We start from the raw sequence: 20,722 nt of genomic DNA, 5'->3' as shown, positions 1-20,722 counted from the left end.
ACTGCGAATATTTCGCGTTAGTTTGGGGGGATCCATGCGCTAACATGGCGACTCATCACTATATGGGCCCCGGGTTCGAATACAGGGCTGCTGGGATTTTTGTAATACTTACAAGTGGGCTTTTTCCAAATACACGGGAACCACGGGAGTAATATGATTTCGTGGTGAAAATACCCCAGTAAAAAATTATGTTTTTCAATTCAGTTAAATTCACACTTTTAAAAAAGTTATTTTTAATTTGTCTGCTCCTGCATGCTGTGGTTTAAACATATGTTTTATAAAAAAATTGGGAGATGAAATAGTTAAGAAGTTACAAATGTGTAAACAAAAAGAAAAAAGAAAAAAATAGATTAAAGGCTATGAACTAACTATATGAAAGCCAGTCGATATGACTACGCCGTCGTGGCAAATCGAAACTCACAGACACTTTCAATGAAGAAAATGTTCAAAATGAAATAATACGAAAACTTATTTTCATTTGAGTATAATCAAGAAGAATTGAAGGAGTCAAGGTGCAAATTCTTCCCTCCTGAATTCTAGTTCTCGATATGACATCAATTCAGTCCTTCAATTTGAAGCATCTCGAATTAGCACTCGAGAAGAAAGCTCCAACCGCTTATTCTTTGTCGTCATCATCATCGAAATCGTATTCCAAGTCGAATTCGTCTTCATTCTTTTTGTCGAAGACGACCGCATTGTCATTGTCATTGTCATAGTCATAATCATATTCATAAACACCGGGGCTCAAAGTTCGAATCGACACCGTGCGAGAACGGTTCTTGGTTTTACTCTCGTCGACAGCGTCTTTTACAAGGTCCGCAGTGTCGAGGCTGTCATAAAACGAGTATCGTTCAAAGCTTTCCCTCGAGAGCGAATCCGAAGATAGTGTCCAGATGTCTTCTTCTTCGTCTTCCTCTAGGTGAGTAGTACCAGTACAGTACGACTGTGACTTTACGCGGAAGATGGGGCAGTTCTTCCCGTGCACTGAGCATTTTTCGTTCAGTTGGATGTGAACCGTGTAAGGAAACGGGATCGTCTCGTGGGACGCGGCAGTGTTGGTCACGAACCGGAAATCTTTCAGCATCTGTTTCTTCATATGAATGAGCTGCCTGATGGTGTCGTCGGACATTTGGACGGTCGAGCCGAGGTTGATTGTCGACGAGAGGGCCAGCTTCACTTTGAGGAGAGCTTTCACCCGTGGCTGTGTTATATTGTCGTTCACGTAAGGGATGAGCTCTTCGTCCGAACCCTCCAAGAAGTACTTGACGATGCAGTCCGACCCTTGGTCCACCAACCGGTTGATCTCAAAAACGAAATACACGGAGAAAGTGGTCTGTACCACCGGGTAAGAAATCCGTGCCGCGCCGTAGCATACCTCGAAGACGTGGAAGGAAAGGTTTCTTTACATGAAAAATTAAAACCAATTGTAAATAAATGAATCCACAATTTTGCATATTGCAAAGTGTTGCAGGCCCAACACATTTAATATTCTATTAAGAATCTTAGATTGTAAAACCTTTTCATGAGGCATGAGAAATAGGAGGCAGATCCGAATGCTGTGGTTTTGGGATTTTAGGATTGTTATTTGAGGTGCAAGTGTTTATAAAAAGAGTATAAATTTATGGAAATTATTGCACATAAGAAAAGATTCCATCATCTTCTAGTTTAAACAAGATTATTCATGCTAGCAATTACACATAGGAATGAACTCGGGTGAAGTTAATTTTGGTCGCTACTGTCGGATTACAGAACTACAAGTTCATCTTGCAGACATCGAAAATTTGGATTTATTCTTGACAGCTGAGGGAGATGAACCTCTAGTTTGGTCGTTGGCGAACAAACTCGTCCGCCTATGTTTTGGTTCATTAGATGCGTTTCGGCATTTCGAGATCGTCAGTGGTGGGTTAGGGTGCGTTATGTACTTATGTCAATAATAACTTTTATAAGTATATACCGAAATCACCTATCCATAGAAAATAGGTATGCCAGGATAATCAGAAACGATAAAACTACGTAATTAATGGTCTGGTCAGTCGTCAAGCCATTAACTCGACATAAATAAACATTCAATTCTGGCTGAGGACCACTATGACAAGAGCGCAGACAAACTACTTTACAAATGTACACACAAAATCACACAGACTTAACACTGAAGGTGGCGAAATGCCGAAACGCATCTGATAATACTAAAATAGCGAGGACATGCGGATCAAGGGCGAGAGCAAAAGACCAACCAATGTGGAGGTAGTTGAATTTTATATTATTCTCTCCGCACTATTGCACAGCTCTTCGATTTCTTAAATATGCATTTTACTGTTGCAGTAGGGTGTTGCGGGTGGCTAGATTTAAATTGAACATACTTGGAAACAATAATTTCTTTCAGGTGCCTCGTCGAGTGCGGCCAGTTACTAAGCCAGGGGTACGTGTACTTCATGAAAGCGTCGATTTTTGGTAAAGCGGCGAATATGTTGAATTCGGCCACCGTCGGCCAGCTGTCGTCATGAAGGAGCAGAGTGGATTGGCACGATTTGAATCCGATTTCCTCGTTGAAGCACATTTCTGCGAATGCCATAGTCTTGTTGACCACGTTCGACGCTGCCTGGCGTGCATCGCGGCACGTTTTGACGTCGTTGTACCCTTCCAAAAAGCGATACTTGGACATTAATTTACTTTGAGGAATCGAGACCATTTTCATTAAATTTTCAAGGATAATTTTTCAAGAGATAACTATATCTATAATAATCTTTTACGATAACTACGTTTACTAGTGATAAGCAAAAACTTTACTGAAAATATAATATTTAACTAATGCATGCATATGTTTTATTGTCTTGAAGTATTGACCAATTTTATAAATTAATATGACTGTTAAAATAATAAAAGGATGGATGACACAATTCGATAACTTATCGTAAAACTGTTTAACGAAGTAATACGACCATGTCAATTATAATTAACGCAGTTGCCTCCAGCGACTGTATGAAAACATTCAACCCGTTCTGTTCGCCAGCAGCCAAGTTTTAAATGGCGCCGACGAACACCACCGGGAGAGAGGAATCGAAATTAATAAAAGGATTGTTTCGGCACCAACGGGAATGGAAGATTCCCGATTTTAAGAGGGATGTTAGTTTAGGAATGGTTAAATGAAGGAATAAATAATGAACGAAAGGATAATTGAAGACTCACTCCATTCCCAGTGTAACAGGGGCTGAACCATGGAACATTTCTGTTACCCCGTAGTACAGATGGTTTTGCACCCTCCCCCGTCTATGCAGACAGGATCTGGTACCCTAACCCTCGTGTGCCTCTGATAAGGCACCCGCCGCCCCATGCCGACCCGAGGCCGACGAGTACAGCTCGTTAGAGAAAACGAATCATTACAATTAAGTTGGTAAACCCTTTTTTAATTTCCTTATGGTGTCTTACTTATATACATTAACTTTGAATTAATTTAAAAAAAGTAACAATCGAACTCAGCCACTTCACCAAAAAATGAATCTTTTTCGTTGCTTGCCATACATTGAGAATTATCAGAAAAAAGTAGGTAAAATTCTTAATAAACTCGAAGTTTTAGTGTAGCTTTTAGAAGTGCGTGTTCATTAAGAAACACCATCTCAAAACGTAAAAACAAAGTTGACTTGTCAAAAAGTGGTTTTTAACAATTAATTGTAATGTCTGCTTTATGAAATATAATAGATAGAACTGTTATATTTTAATGAATATAATATCAATATGTTATTTTCTTTATTTTAAAGGTACAAATATGGCTTTAAGCCCCCTTATAAGCACATATATTAGAAATAAATTTAGTTGCAGAAATAACAGTAAATAATAATATGACCATTTAGATAATTGCAAATCATCAGTCCCCAGGCCGGACATCTTTCTAGATCTTTTTGAATTCGCTATTAATTTATCAAGTTGTGAAGTTTTCGTTGTATCTCTTATGCTGTTATTTTGAATTATTCATCCATTTCCTTTAAGGCATCCTGTTTCTTACATCAATCTTTATAAACGTTTCCCTTTTCCCAAATTTTTATACCTTTGAATGCTTTTCTGAGTGTTTGAATGAGAGTTCTGCGTGCAAGATTTCATTTTTTGGGATGTTTTGAGGCTGCCGGAGCGGCAAATGGAATAAAAGAAAGCAAAAAATTGGGGGGTAATAAACTACAACGTCCAAAATCGCAATTTAAATAGGGGGGGCGGGAGAAAAAGCAGTAGTATTGTGTTTTTGTTTTATTATTGTTGTTAAGTAGCATTAGTGTATTTGAATGGAAAAATAAAAGGAGAACGATGAGCCTCTATTCATGCTGAGACTTTTTGCTAGTCTGACTCCCTTATGTCAATATTTTTCTTACAATCAAAACAAATGTCTAAATTAAATGTAATATAAAATGTAACCAAAGAAGTAGTTGTTTAACTTGTCCACTTTATAAACGTTTAACACGAATGAAACTATTTTCAATTCCTGGAGGTGTATTTAATGATCATGTTGTGGTCATTTTGAGATTTCATTGGGAGTCCTGATTAATGTGACTTCACTGTTACGACGATACCATGAATACCAGCTATTTACATGGCATTGGAGCCTGATGGCGGCCCAAGTGGCGTAGGCGACATCAAGAGTTGTCATGAGCGAAATGACACTCAATGCTGCGACCCTTCCTGTTAATGTTCCCATCGTCTGAAAACGGCAGGAATATCAGTTTATCTTATGTTGGTGAAGAAGAAATCGACCACGACGAATTAATGCGTTTGGGATCTGGTTTCTGGTCAGTTAGAGAAGGAAGTAGACTTGCCAAGTTTTCGGCCTTTATAAGACCATCATTAGCGCAGTAGCCTAATTCTCAAATTAACAGTGACGAAAATCCCCGACGACATCGACTACGAGGTCTCGAAGTACATGAGGATGATTAACAGTGGATAGGAACTGTGCGAGGAGAATTACCTCCTACGCATAACGTTATCTTTATCGTCTGGACCTGCATTTTGGGGAGACCACTATCACAGAAAAAAACATGTCTTAATTTCAACTTAACCATCCTCATGTACTTCGAGACCTCATAGTCGATGTCGTCGGGTTTTTTCGTCACTCTGTAATATTAATATGAAAAATAGGATGCTGCCCTGATGATGGTCTTATACAGGCCGAAAGCTTGGCAAGTGATCACAGAGTCTACTTTTTTCTCTAACTGACCAGAAACCAGATCCCAAACACATTTTTCTTTTATATACTTTTCAATTGCAATTTGATACTTACAACATTCTGAACGTCGTCGTCTATATTTAATGCTTCTGCCATCAGAAGTCCAACGTAGGTACCAATCCCGGCCATAGGTGCGAGGGTGATTGTCGCCAAAATGTCAAGGATTACTTCCCTTCTGTCCCTCCTTGAACTTTTGAACCATGCGACAACTGAACCAATCATGCTATATCTAAAAATAAACGAAAACATCTTTCATATTGTTTAATACAAAGTAGTATTAAGCAGTACTTAGGCCGTCGTGTGGTTTTGTACTTGAATCCACACAATTCACAGTGGCTGCTGTCACTCTCGGCAAGCCAGTGCTCCAAGCAGGAGGTATGCACGAGAGACATAGAACCTTTACATTTGCAGGGCGAAATCAGCGCCTCATCTTGATCCAACTCATGGCATATTCGACAGAATGTTTCACCTCTGTGAATTAATTTTACATTTTTAAAGCACCAAACAATTTTCTCCGGAATAAAGGAGAGAAGGTGAGTTTATCTATCATTCTCTGGTCCTACTAGAGTACAGTCGATAAAATATAAAAGCTAGAAACATAAATTAAACTAGGATGTGTAAAGAATGGCCATGGTGTCCCGCAAGTTTACGCAAGAGACATATATATATATATATGGGAAGATCACATGCATTAAAGACAAAAACATAAATCTTCTACATAATGTACTGCACGTTTGCAGCCAATAACAAAATGGCTACGTTTGAATCTGAGCAAGTGAGTATAACTATTTTATACCTTGTTTTGGCTCAGACTGCTTTCCTAATTCAGATTAATTAATCTTTAAAGGTATTGGTTGAAATGAAAAAGTTAGTGTCAGGAGCGGGATTCGAACCCACGACCTTCGGCTAAATACGCCGCTGCTCTACCACTTGAGCTATCGTGACTTCGATCCACTCGGACAACAACTTCCCATCTGGATAGGATCTAATTCAGATTATTAAACCTCATTTGATTATCTACAAATATCTACAACATGCAATGGTTATTTTCTCAACATAATTTATACTTATATATTAGGTTGTCCGGAAAATAATGCAGGTTATCATGTTTTCTTTCAATTACCCCTGTATATAATAAACTATTTATATTCGATGAATTATTCTTTTTATCACTTTTTAATTATCTTATTTGATTACTTATTTAATATCAACACTTTTTAATCCTCTTCCGAATAAAAATGTTTGTTTGTCTCTGTAGCATTTCGTTACTTTAGAATAATTTAGTCTTTACTAAGATGTCAACGCGTGATTTTCGAGTAATTTCGTTTTACGAGTTTAAACTCAATCGGAACGGTTTCCAAACGGCCAGAAACATTAATGAAGTCTAGAGCGAAGGCAGTGTGAGTGACTGTTCAGAGATGGTTTAAAAAATCTCGAGAACAGAAGAAAGATCTTCGCTTTGAAGACGATGATGATGATGTTCTGCGAGTTTCGGTCGAATAAAATCCCAGATAAATTGTTCGAAAACTTGCAAAGAATCATCATTCAGTTAGCAAATCGACCGTATTAAACGACAGCCAAAAAAATTATCGTTATGAAGTTTGCGAAAGACTTCTTATGCCGAAACAGAAACATAGTTTTTCTTGATAGAATTGTTACTTGTGATAAAATATATAACATAAAAGTGGTTTCTCTACGGTAACAGCAGACGTTCTGAAAGTGGCTCGACAAACGAGACGTTTTCCAAAGCTCCTAACTCATAAAAAAAGGTGATGGCGACTCTTCGGTGAGCTTCATTAGGTTGATTTACTAAAGCTTTTTGATTCCTGGTGAAACTAGCAATGCCGAAATTATTTTGCTCTCAAATTGAAGCAATGCACCAGAAATTGGCATTATTGAAGCCATGTTTGGTCAATCGTAAAAGGCCGATTCTGTTACACAATAACGCTCTACCCCATGTCTCAAAAGTGACAACACAAAAACTGTTACAACTTGGTTACGAGGTTCTACTTCATCCTCCCTCTTCTCCAGATTTTTCTGACACCTGGACAACGCTTTATAACATAACAAATTTATTGATCAAACGTAGTTAGAAAATGCCTTTACAGAATTTGTTAATAATAAAAACTGTAAATTCTATTCAGAGGGTATAGAGAATTTGTCATCACGTTGGGAGAAATGCATTGAGAGTGATCGAGGTATTTTAATTAACAAAAAATGTGTAAAATCATTTAATTGTTTTTATTTTATAACCGTAATCCTGTATTATTTTCCGGACAAGCCAAGTAATTTTATTGTTTCCCTTATAGGAGTTCAGACTTGCCACCTGCATTTTTTATGATGATGTATGGCCTAAACGTTTCAATCTCACTCTGTATTTTTCTTCTTATTGATTTGGGACTCACTTTTATGCACTCTTTTAGCAACTATTCATGCTGTTTCAGCATCTTGATTTTTGTTGACTTGTTTGTCTTTTTTTTGTGAAAATGTAGTTCATTCATAAAAGCAAAGATACGATTCATCACCAAACAAAAAATGTTTCATAATAATAAAATTATTGTTAATAAATATTACATATTCCAATTAATTATTCTTTTTATCTAAGGTTTTTTGGTTGAGATGAAAAATTATTGTCATGAGCGGGCTTCGAACCCATGACCTTCGGCGAGAGGATCGAAGTCACGATAGCTCAAGTGGTTAGAGAAGCGGGGAATTCAGCCGAAGGTCGTGCGTTCGAATCCCGCCCGCGACACTAATTTTTTTATCTCAACCAAAAAAACCTTAGATAAAAAGAATAATTAATTGGAATAATTAATATGGTCAATTATGACCACTAAACAAATATGGATAAATATTACTGTTTAGTATTTTAAATTATTACGTCAATTGTGCAATCAATGAACTCATTTATGAATGCAACTAATTTAAAAAAAACTTTGATTTCTTACCCTCGGCTTTCTTCTTTTATAATCAACCTGCATCAAAAATGTTAAACTTGATAAAATTTTCCATTTTTATCTAACATTAACATTATTTTACAAACCTTGTAGTTTGTTCTTTGCTTCCATTCGATCCTAGAGATACGTTATCGTCTATTAAAAATTCTAGCACTTCGTAAGACTCTGAATGATTGACTGATGTGGGAGTATAAGTGTCTTCAGATTTTGATCGACTCACATCCTGCGAATTTTTCGACGTGTTATCAGCAGAACTATTGGCATGAGCAGGTTTGCCTTTGAGGATGGTGCTTTTTATTGGTTTCACTTCCGAGTGTACTTTGTCTTCTAGGCGAAGTGTGCTTTCGCAACTTGTCTGTTGACACGTGCCGATATTTTCTTTCGTCTGCGCCAGCGATAAAAAACGCGCCATTGACCCTGGTTGATCATTTTCTGAGAGTTGAGGCTTGCTTCGGGTTACTTGAGGAACAGACGTACGGATGGACACTCTATTGGTTGCTGGAGGAACAATTCTGCAGTTAGTATCTGTTTTTTTATTTTAATTGTCTAAAAGTTTCATTAGGTAGTCACAGTATCTGTGACATGTTACCCAAGAAATAACTTAAGTAATGGGGTAGTCAAGTCTGTCAATGCATAAGGTGATAAGAAAGTGTAATTCAGAAAGTAGTGACTCTTTATTATGTAGTGTTCCTTATTACAACTAATCATTGTAAACAAAAATCAACCAAGTTTTTGATGTTGTGAGGATGGTTCCAGCGAAGATAAATCCTGACTAGTCACAATGCAAAACCCAGCAAGTTTCATATGTATTCAGAGATATTCAGAAAGAGACTATGTTCTACTTCAAAAAACAAAATAATCAGTACAAATGGAGACAAACCTCGATTTAAGTCGTTTTTTTCAATCTCATCCATCAGTACTCCATCGGCACACTTCTGTGAGGGATCGTTCGTTCTCCCTCATTTTCTGGGAACAGATTAAAAGTCAGATGGCTTAAGAAATTGATTATAAAATTTCTGTGTTGTAATATATCACAAAATTTGTATTTGTAATTAAATAATGTAATTAAATTGTGCTTCGAATGTGACTTAATTTTGTTTGTAAATATTTTGCAGATTCAATTAAATCGGAACAATTAAATGGTCTAGATGAAAGAAAGTTGTTTAACTGGTGAGCTTTGTGGTCATTAGGGTAGTAACGCACTAGATTAATATAAAAAGTTCAGCATTCAGTTAAAAGTTTTGAGAAAATGGCCGATTCTATATCATGACTACAAAAGATTAATGACTATGAAAGCAATAATAGACTTTTCTTTACTGGTTCTATCTTCTTTCTTTTCTCCTTGATAAAATTTTGTTTTATACAAAAACAACTATTTTTTCTAAACAAAACTTTAGATACGTTGTATTGTCATCATTGTCAATAAAGATTGTTTTATCCAATCCATAAAGACCTACCTTACTTGAATGGATTCCAGATTGATGTTAATAACCATCCTCGTCGACTCCCAGATACTCTCAAATCAATTGGCAGAATCATGGGAATTACATTTGACCTTAAAAAATGAATATGAACAAGACAAATGATTTGAAAATAGTTAAAATTATGTAAACGAATTCTAATTAAAAAAAAGAAATAAGATAATCGTAAGAATGTGGTTAAATATTGCTATTAAATACCATGATATAAAAGTGAAATTGAATTTTTTTTTTTTTTGATTTGGATTTATATAAGAAATCCGCGCAAGTACGTACATACAAACGTGTGCTCAGTTGAGCCTATTCGCTTCTCATAGCCCAACCAGCTTTTGGTATTTACAGAAAATTGCCGGCAGACTAGAGAATCACTCACCCCGGGTTGCAGTTTACCAGTATACACTTGTTACTGTATACAATAGAATATCTCCGTTTCCTCCAAGAACCAAAATACTCGCCGCCGTGTTCAAGTACAATTTTCAAATCGGGTGGCATTCCTGCGCGCTCCTCTGTACGGAGCCAAGGAATGACACCCTTCAATTAGATGGGAAAAATCGACATTACTCTGCATACCGAACACATGCGCGGCCTTTGATCCAAAAGTGTCCGTCACCCACCTCGGGTGTTGGGCTTCCGGGGTCAGAGGTCTTATACGTACGGCGGTCAATTCAGGACCCAACGCGTGCAGTTCCTAGATCCAAACCAATTTAACTCTCACTCATTCTTAAATACATTCTCTCCTAATTAGGCACCATTCACTCAATTGTATGGTGGACTCGATATCCATCCATCCCTTTACACCTATTATACACTGACAGGCATACAATTCTACACAATGAATTTTTCATTTTCGCGATTAAAGAAAATTCTGCCCTTAATTTATTTCAGTGTTTTTACCAATAAATATTTGTTTATGCTATGTTTTAATTTGGAAATTAGAGATAAAACACTTAATCCTTAATCCAAAACAAGGATAAAGGATCTCTCAATGTTTACTTTTTACGGAATTTAAAATGTTTATTCAGTCTCATTTGAATTCTGAAGCAATAAACTGTTTAGATTTCATCTTTGTTTTCTTAATTTCAATTTTTAAACTTAAAAATGCCACTTAGTGCTGAGGATGTTGCGCGAGGTGTGGCACTTATTGATGATGGACACTATTGCCATCACACTCATCAGGGTCACCTAACTATTATTATTATATACAATACCACAGGAGTTTTTGACTTTGAGTAACTAACGTAATTGAGGGTCGAAGGGCTATTCAATATTGCGCCATCCACCCTCTCACACTACACATTCACGCCTATAAATACATTCACTCTCAACGCTAGGGGGACAAAACTATCTTCACTATATACAATAAAACACCCTCTTTCCACTACAAATTGAAACGGGAGCTTAGATACTCGCTCAAGCACGATTCTCATATTACATGGCAATCGTACACGCTCTCTATATAGAGCCAAAGAGGTGACCTGTTTCAGGTGGAACACATCGAGCGATCTTTCTCTACATACCAGATATATACACGGGCTTTGGCACAACAGTAATCGTCAGTGTGTCAATCTCGCATGGCCTATTCTTAATCGGGTGAGGATGACCCTTCTTCTACGAGCCAGACCCTCCGAGGGCCTCCTGTCGACATTGCTCTTGAAACGAGAAAGTTTTCTGTCGATCCGGCCCATTGACGCTGCCACCTTCTTTTAATCATGTTTTTTATTGAATCTGTGTCTGCGGGCAAGATCGTGGTGGTTAGCCCGGAGGTTGAGTGAAGAAATATGCAGTAGGTCCTAAATTGCCTCTTCGTTACGAAGAGCGTCTAACGGTCGATTGCTCGCACTTTGCTCCTCCTGTTGCCAAGTAATATTAGCGCCTTCCCAGTAAGACAGTGAGGGTAAAGGCATACCAAGATGATCGGAATCGACTAAATTGTGTTGTTCATCGTTCTGCAGGCCTCAAGAGGAAGTCCCAAAATTTTTGATTACCAACTCTACTTGCTCAAAAATATATTAAATGAAATTTGGCTGGTGATTAGGACAGAATGTTCAAATTTCTCATTATTTTTGCATATATTTTCCTTGTGATTATGACTGAATATTTATATAATATTCCTAGTTTTTATTACAATTAAGATAATCAATTCGCAGATACTCTCAATCCTTAATTGGCAGAATCATGGGAATTACATTTGACCTTAAAAAATAAGTTCATTGATGAATAGAGAAAAATCGAATTCAAAATAGTTAAAATTATTTAAGCAAATCCCAAATTATTCTAAAGAAATAATACAATTGTAACAATGTGGTTAAATATTACAACCAAAGACCATAATAATAATAATAATAATAATATCTGGCCTATTGAACAAAAGAGAAACACCTTCTCTGATGATCAAGGCAGAATTCTTGCGAATTTTAAATAACTATCCCGATTAATACCGATGGGTCTAAAAATGAAATTGGTGTAGGGTGTGGGATATTTTGTGATGAGTATAACCTCAGCTGGTCTCTATCGAATGAGGCTAGCATATAGCTGAACTTCATGCAATCAGAAGATCATTGAGCATTATAAAGGAATCGCCAGGAATTTGTAATGCCATTATTTTCTTTGATTCGAAAAGTGGTCTCGAAGCAATCAAAAATAATTTCTCGGTTGACCCTTACATCTTAGAAATTCACAAATATTTCTATGAAATCAGAACACTCAACAAACATGTGGTATTTGTTTGGGTTCCTAGTCATGTCGGAATTTCTGGAAATGAAAAAGCTGATCAACAGGCAAGGAACGCCGCAAACCATCCACAAAGAACAGATCAATTTCCTCTCCGTCCAGATGATATAGTCGTTTATGTTAAAAACATTATCAAACGAAAGTGGGCGGCAAGATGGAATGTCAGTAGAGATAGTATGATAGAAATTAAGCCAGTTGTACATAAATGGCCAACTGAGGAACTTGAGAGAAAAGAACTTGTGATTCTCTCTAGATTGCGAATAGGTCATATCAGGCTAATCCATAATAGGCTTTTAATAGGCAACAACCTTCCAACTTGTCCTCGATGTACGCGAAGTGGAGAACGCACCATTTTGACAGTAAAACATATTTTGGTCGACTGACCCACTTTACAACCCTTTAGGCAAAGGCTCAACCTTTCGAGTGATTTACAAGAGTTACTGGGTCCCCAGTGTTTCTTTCGAAAAGCACTTTTCAGCTTTCTCAAATTTATTGGAATTTATAATGAGATTTAGGCCTTTTCCCAAATTGTTATACCATTGAATGCCTGCTAATGTTTGAATGAGAGTTGCAAGATTTCTTTTTTCAGAAGTTTTTGAGGCTGCCGGAGCGGAAAAATGAAATGGAAGAAAATACAAATTGCGGGGTAATAAACTGCAATGCCTAAAATCGCAATTTAAATAAGAAAAATAGCTCCCTCAAAAAAAAAAAAAAGATAAAGAAAAAGAAGTGTTATTGTTTTGTTTCTTATTATTGTTATGTAGAATTAGTTTATGTATCATATTTGAATGGAAGAATAAAAGGATAAGGATGAGCTCATGCTAAGACTGTTGCTAGTCTGACTCCATTATTATTATTAGTCATACAAGCCTATGGGAAATGTTTAAATTATGGAACAAAAATTCACAATTCTAATCAAAAAAGAAACAGAAATAAATTTTATATGTAATTTAAAATGAGAATTTTGCATACATTTGCCTTCCAAATTAAGAATTTTAAAAGGAAAAAAAAGAAAAATTAAAGCTGGATGGCAATAGGATAAATTAGTTTACGAGTGAATGTTCTGGATAAGTTTTTTGACGATTAGACAAGTCTGATGGGTGCTAGTTTGTAGCTCGCATTCCCTATTGGGAAGTGTTGGGAAGTGTGGGGCCTGAATCTCTCTAGAAACCTGGTTTCAGGGTTGGGCAAGATTTATTTATTTAATTTTTCTCTTTTTATTTAAACGCCATCTGTTTTTCAATTTTTCAAAATTTCCCAAAATCAATTCAAAGGCCCTCTCGGCCCAGTGGGCCGAGAAGGTTTTCGAAATCGATTACCTCCTCTAAATAGGACTCCTTCTCCTGTTGTTTGTACTTCTGCGGCAAGACATTTTATCATTTGTCGATTGGATAGGAAAGATAATGGCGGCCTTCACTCACTATCGCCAATTAAGATATGTAGAGTAATAAATAGAGAAGTAGGGAAAGTAGTAAACGTCAAAAAAGGCCGTGACGGTTTAATTTATATTGAAGCGTTCAATAAGGAACAAGGGGATAAAATATTGAAAATTAAAAGTATAGAAAATATACCGGTAAAGGTCGAAAGAAATGTTAAATTGAACACCTGAAAAGGTGTAATTTCTTGCTGGGACTTGAAAGAGTGTCCCGATGAAGAACTTCTTGAAGAATTAAAAGGTTCTAATGTTACAAACCTTCATCGATTAAAAAGAAAAGATGGTAGGATATCTTTTTCATGGGTTGTAACTTTCAATACCCCGTGTCCTCCGAAAGAATTGCATGTTGCCTATATGAAGATAGCCGTAATATAAAGGTTAGTTATAAACTAAATATTAATAATTATTAATATTTAATTATTATAATATTTCTATAAAGTTACAATTGGAGGTTATAAGGGAAATCAAGGAATGTCGATTTTTAATTTTTTTTATTTCTTAATACTTTCTTATGCCAAGTTTGAAGATGATAAAATCATTTCCTGTTTTATTAAGCCAAAAGTTGTTCTTTGTTTTTACATTTTATTTGATATTATTATAAGTAACGGTAAGTAGCAAAAATGTGTGGTACATTTGTGCTAGACGTTTTGCCGCAACGCAAGGAAAAATAGCAGATTGCCTTGGATGAAAACGACTTAACTGCTATTCATGCCATTTTCTCTTGATAGCTGTATTTATTAGATCGTGTTTGTGACTAAAAACTTTCATTAATTCAACTTCTTCAATTTTATTTTGGTAGTATTTCTGTTTGGCAGATTTCATTTTCCTTTCTTTTGTTAGTAACTTGTTACAAAACGACACGGCATATTGGAAATTTATAAGCAACAATTACCAGCAGACTTGCCATTTCTTAAATGTCGGTATGCAGATACGGTTGAAATGCTTGAAAAAATTACTTCAAACATTGTAACAAACAAATCGAAATGAACGTGAAGGAAGCGATGGACTTTGCAACTCGTGGGAGACAAGAGTGCAGCATGGCTGAAAGGCGGAGGACAGGATTCATTCCATTGGGAGACTGCGAACAACCACCTCTAACTTGGCTGCTTCAACTTTGCTTGTGAAGAATCATCTTATCAGAAAACAACAGGAAAACAGCATTCATCGTGTGAGTTTTTTCCCATTCCATATTTCCTTAATTTTATTCCTTGGGGATTGCGCATACATAAATATTAATTCATTTATTTTTAACAATAGGTTAAATACTTCTTAATTATATTTTAAGTTTTTTTAATATTGTTTCAAGAAGAATTGATTTTATTTTTTTGTAAAAATTTAAGTTCAAAGATTACAATTTAAAAGAAAGAAGGGTGTAAATATAATTTTAAAAAGAAATAATTGGATTGAATAAATTCTGTATCCCTTACAATGCCTTTTATTTATATTTTTTCCTTTTATTAAAATAATATAAATAGTAATAAAAATAATTATAAATTATTATTGTTATTAGTAAAATTGTATTTTATTTTTTCATAAAAAATACCCTTAAGGTCTAACAACATTGATCGAGTTAATTACACAATTTAAGTTTTAAGGATTATGAAATGTATTTTCAAAGAAAGCTGGTGCTTGCAATTCTAATCAATATTCTGGGAAAAAATCGATTTCTCAACTCTACATAGAAATCTCGAGCTATCTGATCCAAATTGAACAGAAGTGCTTTTTGTTCAATGAGGATGTTCAAATCTTTACAGAGTCATGAATCACACCTTCCCAGAAAAAAAAAATGAAAATGACATTTTAATAAGGACACTTTTAAAAGAACGTATTCATCACTAAACAAATAACACACAAGAACAATTTGAGTACGTTTGATATTTCTTTTTAATTGACCTGTTTAAGACTCTTACCCTATATGTATTTACCCTATAAAATTAATTTTTCACAATCATTTTTAACATTGTAACAATTTAACCACAATTTCCGTAATTAAATTTTTAATGCCGTTGAACATGATCAACAATATTTTGTATGATGGTTTATTTATTATGATCGGGCGTTTATGCTGAAAATCCTATTTTACATGAGATTAGCGGATATCGATAAATATCGTTTAGTGATATGTTGGCAGTGTTGATCCGTGTGTGAAAATTAACAGATGTTAATCCAAAAAGGACGATAATTTTTACAATTAAGGCAGAAATTGATAAATACAAAAACGCGGGCAAGGTTTTCCTCTGTTTGCAATAAATTTTGACACACTCGATAATTTTCTCATGTTAACATTGAATTACCAAACATGTGATATGCCGATTTGTGACCTAGAAACGAGGCTTTCTCTTTGGGTAGATAGAATTAAATAAACACCGCGGTCCTCAAGTTGTCAGGTGCGATTAGAGGCACAAGCTGGGTACTTACTGCGTATTAGACCACCCTCCAGCTAATCTCCACTCGGTATTTTTACTTCTATTTACACATTAACTAAATCTTGAAAACAGGTGATCGCGTGATTAAACAAAATTTTTTAAAATTATTTATACGTTGGACATGAAATAAGAGGTGAATATTTACCTTCTTTTGAATTTACTACATTTGAAAATACGTTACTAATCTTTTCTAGTCGAGTAGCAATTTATCACAAAGTATCAAATTGTATTTTCACAAATATTTTGACATTCATTTATTTAAATAAATAAAAGTGATTTTTTTAAAGAGAAAATCGTCAAAGAATACATACACATACAAACAGCAACCTTCTAATTTTCTTGGGTAAAACTTTCATTCAAATTTGGGTAAAAATAAAACACAAAATACCACTGAACATGTTTGAACACAAAACCATTGATGTAAATAGCGAACATATTATATAACTTAAATTTGTGCAAAATGGAAGTTGTTATACAGGGTGTTACAGGGTTAAGTGTCAATCTGTCATGGTGGATTCACTAAATAAAACGTAGTTCAGTGCCACCAGAACGAGATTTCTCTCTTGACTCTTACCTGAAATATTAATATTTTTGTGATGGTAGCCTAAAATCAAAATCAAATCTGATCTTTATTTCGCACATTAAATTTTCCATAAAATAAGAACATTTCCGTTGACAAATTCGCGCTTCCGAATACACAGTAGCCGCTCAAAGGATAACAAATGGCAAAACCCATGTATTTTTGAAAATACTCAATTATGGCTCGTACTATGACTTTTCCATCAAAAGGTTTGGGGATTTCCCCAAAATTTCCTTAATAAGAGGACTACTCTCTTTTATATTTTTTAGAACTTTTTATTTTTTATTTTTTTATTTAAAGAGGGTTCGCAAAAAGCCCATTTGTAAGTATGTCAGGTTCGGATGCAGGGCAGCTGGATTCGAACCCGGGACCTTTACCTTATAGTGATGAGCACCGTGTCAACGCCTAAACCGTTGCGGCCACCGACGCCCCTCATTGCAAGGTTGAAAGCGAGATATCGAATTGAAGGAGAGCAGCATCACCAGAACCTCGTACACGTCATATTTTTAATTAAAACATTAATTATGGTATACTGGTGTTCAAAATGGTGGGTAGCCAGTGCTCTAGGATTTTGTTTCGGTTTTTTGCAGTAATAGATATGTTGCTTTACTCGCTTATCCAGATATTGGGGTGTAACTCCGATGTAACTTGCCGGACAGTTTAAACAATTGATTTTGTAAATTACGTAAGACTTATTTGCTAGTGGTGTAGGATCTTTAATTTTGGAAAAAGTGTGTCAATTGTTTTTGAAAGCTATTTTAAAGTTATCAGTAGAGAGAAATGTGTTTAATTTCTGTGATAGGCCGTGAATGAATGCCATGGATGTGTATATTGGTTTGTCTGTATTTGATAGATTTGATGTGGTATTATTAGTAATAGCAGATGGTGTTAGTGTTGATTTGTAGTTTTTGATTATTATGTTGATTATGTGTTTAGGGTAGTGATTGTTATGTAGGATATGTTTGTATATATTTATGTTCTTGTGGTGAAAAGATTCATGGCTTAGGGTAATAATTTTGTGAAGCAGCTCTTTGGCCGTGCTTATTATTGTATGAAAAGGATGTAAAGTTGAGGTAGCGATCTGTGTTTTTTGTTTTTGGATACCAATCTGTGATTAATGTGCCAACTGGTTGTTTTATGACGAGTATATCTAAAAATGGTATTGTTTTGATATTTTCGATTTCATGTGTAGATTGTAGGCGTGGGTGAAAGCTATTAAATGTATCTAATGTAGTTTAAATTTGATCTGTGGGATATGTATATATTATGCAGGGTGGGCGAACAAGACCCGAGGGATTAAATGCCTAGGTAGACTCGTACCCCATCCCCAAAAGGTCCGGGACTTGGTGTCTTGCATAAACCTCTTAGACCTGTTCACAAATCCCAAGATTTTGAACCATTTAATCTCGGGGAGTGATTTGGTGATGTCCTCTCCTTCAAAGATTTTAAATCTAGACCTAGCATACCTATCACACTCTGCGAGGTAGTGCCTTGCCGTTTCTTCTTTTATTTCGCAAAAACGGCAAAAGGGATGTGGTAGAATATCCATTACGAAGAGGTGTCTTCTCAGTGGGCAGTGGCCCGTCAGAATACCTCTCAGCCTCCTAATTCTCTTCCTTGAGATAGAGAATAGCCATTTCGATTCAGCTGGTTTGATCGCCTTAACAAACTCTTTCGATTTCCTGTGGGAACTGCTGTTAATATATCATCTGCGTATTTAGTGAGAAAGGGTAATGTGAAAGGAAGTTGTGGTATAATTATACTTTCAGTTTTAACAAAATAACAAAGATATTCATCATGTTATCATCATGGTCGCCAAACATCGCCGAACTGGTCTGTCAGGCGCATTTCGCCGTTTGGGTGTAATTGTGGAAATCGTATTCGTTTAAAACACGATAAATGAGGGAATTTAAATTTTCCATTTACCACCGGGCGGTAAATGTTTTTAACAGCCAAACCTGTCTGGTTCCTCGTTCCGATAGTTTTCTTAAAGTTTATTGTATATATATTACACAGGGCGGGCGACCAGGACCCGAGGGGTTAAAAGCCTGAGTAGGCCCGTACCCCATCCCTAAAAGGTCCGGGACCTGGTCGGCTCACGAGTCCTGCATAAACCTATTGGACCTATTCACAAACCCCAGGATTGTGGACCATTTTATCCTGGGGAGTGTTTTGGTTATGTCCTCTCCTTCGAAAGTATTAAATCTTTCCCTAGCATACCTATCGCATTCTGCGAGGTAGTGTCGGGCCGTTTCTTCTTTTGTTTCGCAGAAGCGGCAGAAGGGGTCTGGTAGAGTACCCATTATGAAGAGGTGTCTTCTCAAGGGGCAATGGCCCGTTAGGATACCTATCAGCCTCCTTATTCCCCTCCTAGAGTTAGAGAATAGCCATTTCGATTCTTTAGGTTTGATTTCCTTCAGAAACTCCTTCGATTGCCTGCATCCTGGGGACATATTCCATTCCTTAAGGAATTGTTTCATGCCCCAGCTACCTATACTCTCTTTTGCTGTGCTTAAAGAGTGGGGTAATACCGGTTGTGGTCCGACGAACTCAGTATTTGATCCTTCCTTGGCCAGGCTGTTTGCTTGTTCTTTGCCATAGTGCCCCTTATGAGCAGGTATCCATATGATATGAAAGTTTATTGTATCATATCATCATGGTTGAAATCATCACTCAATAAAACTAAACATTGGGGACGTCGGAGGCCGCAACGGATGATTCGGCTCTTATCAGGCGTAAAGTAAATGCCCGGGTTCGAATCCCAGCGGCCCTGAATTGGAACCGAACGTACTTACGAATGGGCTTTTTTTAAAAACAACTAAGCGAGGTAACCTCATGAACAAAACAACAACATTATTTTGGCAGTCCATAATAATAAACAATACCTTGCATTTGGGAATGCAGTATTTAAAAAAAATTAATATATCTTTTTGTTTTTTCTTAATTTAAAAACTCATTTAGTATTATCTACGGTACAATTTACTAAGACATACACGCAGAATTTATATTTGATAATATTTTAAATCTTACCTTGGAGAAATCAGCCGGAAAGAGGTATTCAGGTAATAAAAGAATGAAGCATTTTGAATTTGATAAAATTCTATTTTATTTATTAACTTTTAATAAATATGTAACAATGTTTCAACTGAATTTAATTTGAATTTACAAATATATGTTATTATTCAACTTGTAAAGGCGAAACATAGGTCAAAAGATTTCGTAACAATTGGGGTCATATAATTTTTTTTTCTAGCTGAGCAGTCTAAACGATTTGGTCATGTCTTATCAAAAGAATAAAGGAAAAAGGATTATTTTCAACGTATCACATATAACGTTTCAGGGTAATAATTATCAGATATTATAAATGATAATTATTATAATCAGATATCGTAAATTTAATAAATACGTATAGCACCACAGATTAGATTATTGGATATGCCTATTTTTAAATAAATATATTGCTGATAATAATTTTGTTCATTGTTTTCATTAGTCCGTTTTTTTATTAGATATTTCGTTTTTATTTTTTGAAATATTTGTTCTGTCGATTGAAACCAATTTGCGAATGAAATTTCTTCGCCTTTTCGCAACTGCTTAGCTTGAAAACAGAGATTTAGACAGTAATTTAGACAATTAATTTCCACAACAGATATAGTTTTAAGCTTTTAAATTTCACATTTAGTCATGAACGATTACAATAGCAAAGACCGATTTTACAATTATGATTTGGAATTCAGACATTCATACAACAAATACATATACTTAATATAATTTTTGAACATTAAACAATCAGAAGCAATACACAAAGCCAAGTTTGCAGGATTAAAGTTTTTCTCTAACGTAGAGATATCTATCTACACATTGCCGTAATACTTTTATATTAATAGTAATAATTATTTTGTACATAAAA

The 20,722-nt window shown here is 35.6% G+C and overlaps 2 protein-coding genes across 4 annotated transcripts; both read right to left on the bottom strand.

Annotated features, from left to right (window-relative positions):
- Positions 1-286: 286 nt before the first annotated feature.
- On the bottom strand, positions 287-2,812 carry LOC106661577. The gene is made up of 2 exons (XM_014385088.2): positions 2,361-2,812; positions 287-1,400 (listed from the first exon to the last, which is right to left on the bottom strand). The coding sequence occupies exons 1-2, from the start codon at positions 2,693-2,695 to the stop codon at positions 617-619; spliced, it is 1,119 nt and encodes a 372-aa protein (XP_014240574.1). The 5' UTR covers positions 2,696-2,812; the 3' UTR covers positions 287-616.
- A 1,643-nt stretch (positions 2,813-4,455) lies between these two features.
- On the bottom strand, positions 4,456-16,561 carry LOC106661600 (E3 ubiquitin-protein ligase MARCH3-like). 3 transcript variants are annotated; one of them, XM_024228896.1, is made up of 8 exons: positions 16,544-16,561; positions 9,621-9,718; positions 9,044-9,129; positions 8,250-8,661; positions 8,155-8,181; positions 5,495-5,677; positions 5,261-5,435; positions 4,456-4,684 (listed from the first exon to the last, which is right to left on the bottom strand). In XM_024228896.1, exons 3-8 carry the CDS (start codon positions 9,075-9,077, stop codon positions 4,499-4,501), a joined length of 1,017 nt encoding a protein of 338 aa, XP_024084664.1. In that variant the 5' UTR covers positions 9,078-9,129; positions 9,621-9,718; positions 16,544-16,561; the 3' UTR covers positions 4,456-4,498. The 3 variants fall into 3 exon arrangements, with proteins under 3 accessions (XP_024084664.1, XP_014240599.1, XP_014240600.1); XM_014385113.1 differs by lacking the exon at positions 16,544-16,561 and adding an exon at positions 16,225-16,390; XM_014385114.1 differs by lacking the exons at positions 9,621-9,718; positions 16,544-16,561 and adding an exon at positions 16,225-16,315.
- Between the last annotated feature and the right edge of the window lie 4,161 nt (positions 16,562-20,722).

The sequence above is a fragment of the Cimex lectularius genome, unplaced genomic scaffold (assembly GCF_000648675.2).
Source record: "Cimex lectularius strain Harlan isolate CLEC.00 unplaced genomic scaffold, Clec_2.1 scaffold217, whole genome shotgun sequence".
NCBI lineage: Eukaryota > Metazoa > Arthropoda > Insecta > Hemiptera > Cimicidae > Cimex > Cimex lectularius.
This window is presented reverse-complemented; position numbering and strand designations above follow the sequence as displayed.

Bases quoted from the DNA above. Each gene is read 5' to 3' on its own strand.
- LOC106661577 (XM_014385088.2), bottom strand. From the start codon at position 2,695: ATGAAAATGGTCTCGATTCCTCAAAGTAAATTAATGTCCAAGTATCGC. The intron at 1,401-2,360 runs GTATGTTCAATT...TTTCATGTAAAG, and splicing joins AAAGAAATTATTGTTTCCAA to AAACCTTTCCTTCCACGTCT.
- LOC106661600 (XM_024228896.1), bottom strand. From the start codon at position 9,077: ATGGATGAGATTGAAAAAAACGACTTAAATCGAG. The intron at 5,436-5,494 runs GTACTGCTTAAT...GTTTATTTTTAG, and splicing joins AAAACCACACGACGGCCTAA to ATATAGCATGATTGGTTCAG. The intron at 4,685-5,260 runs GTAAGTATCAAA...TGCCGTTTTCAG, and splicing joins ACGACGACGTTCAGAATGTT to ACGATGGGAACATTAACAGG.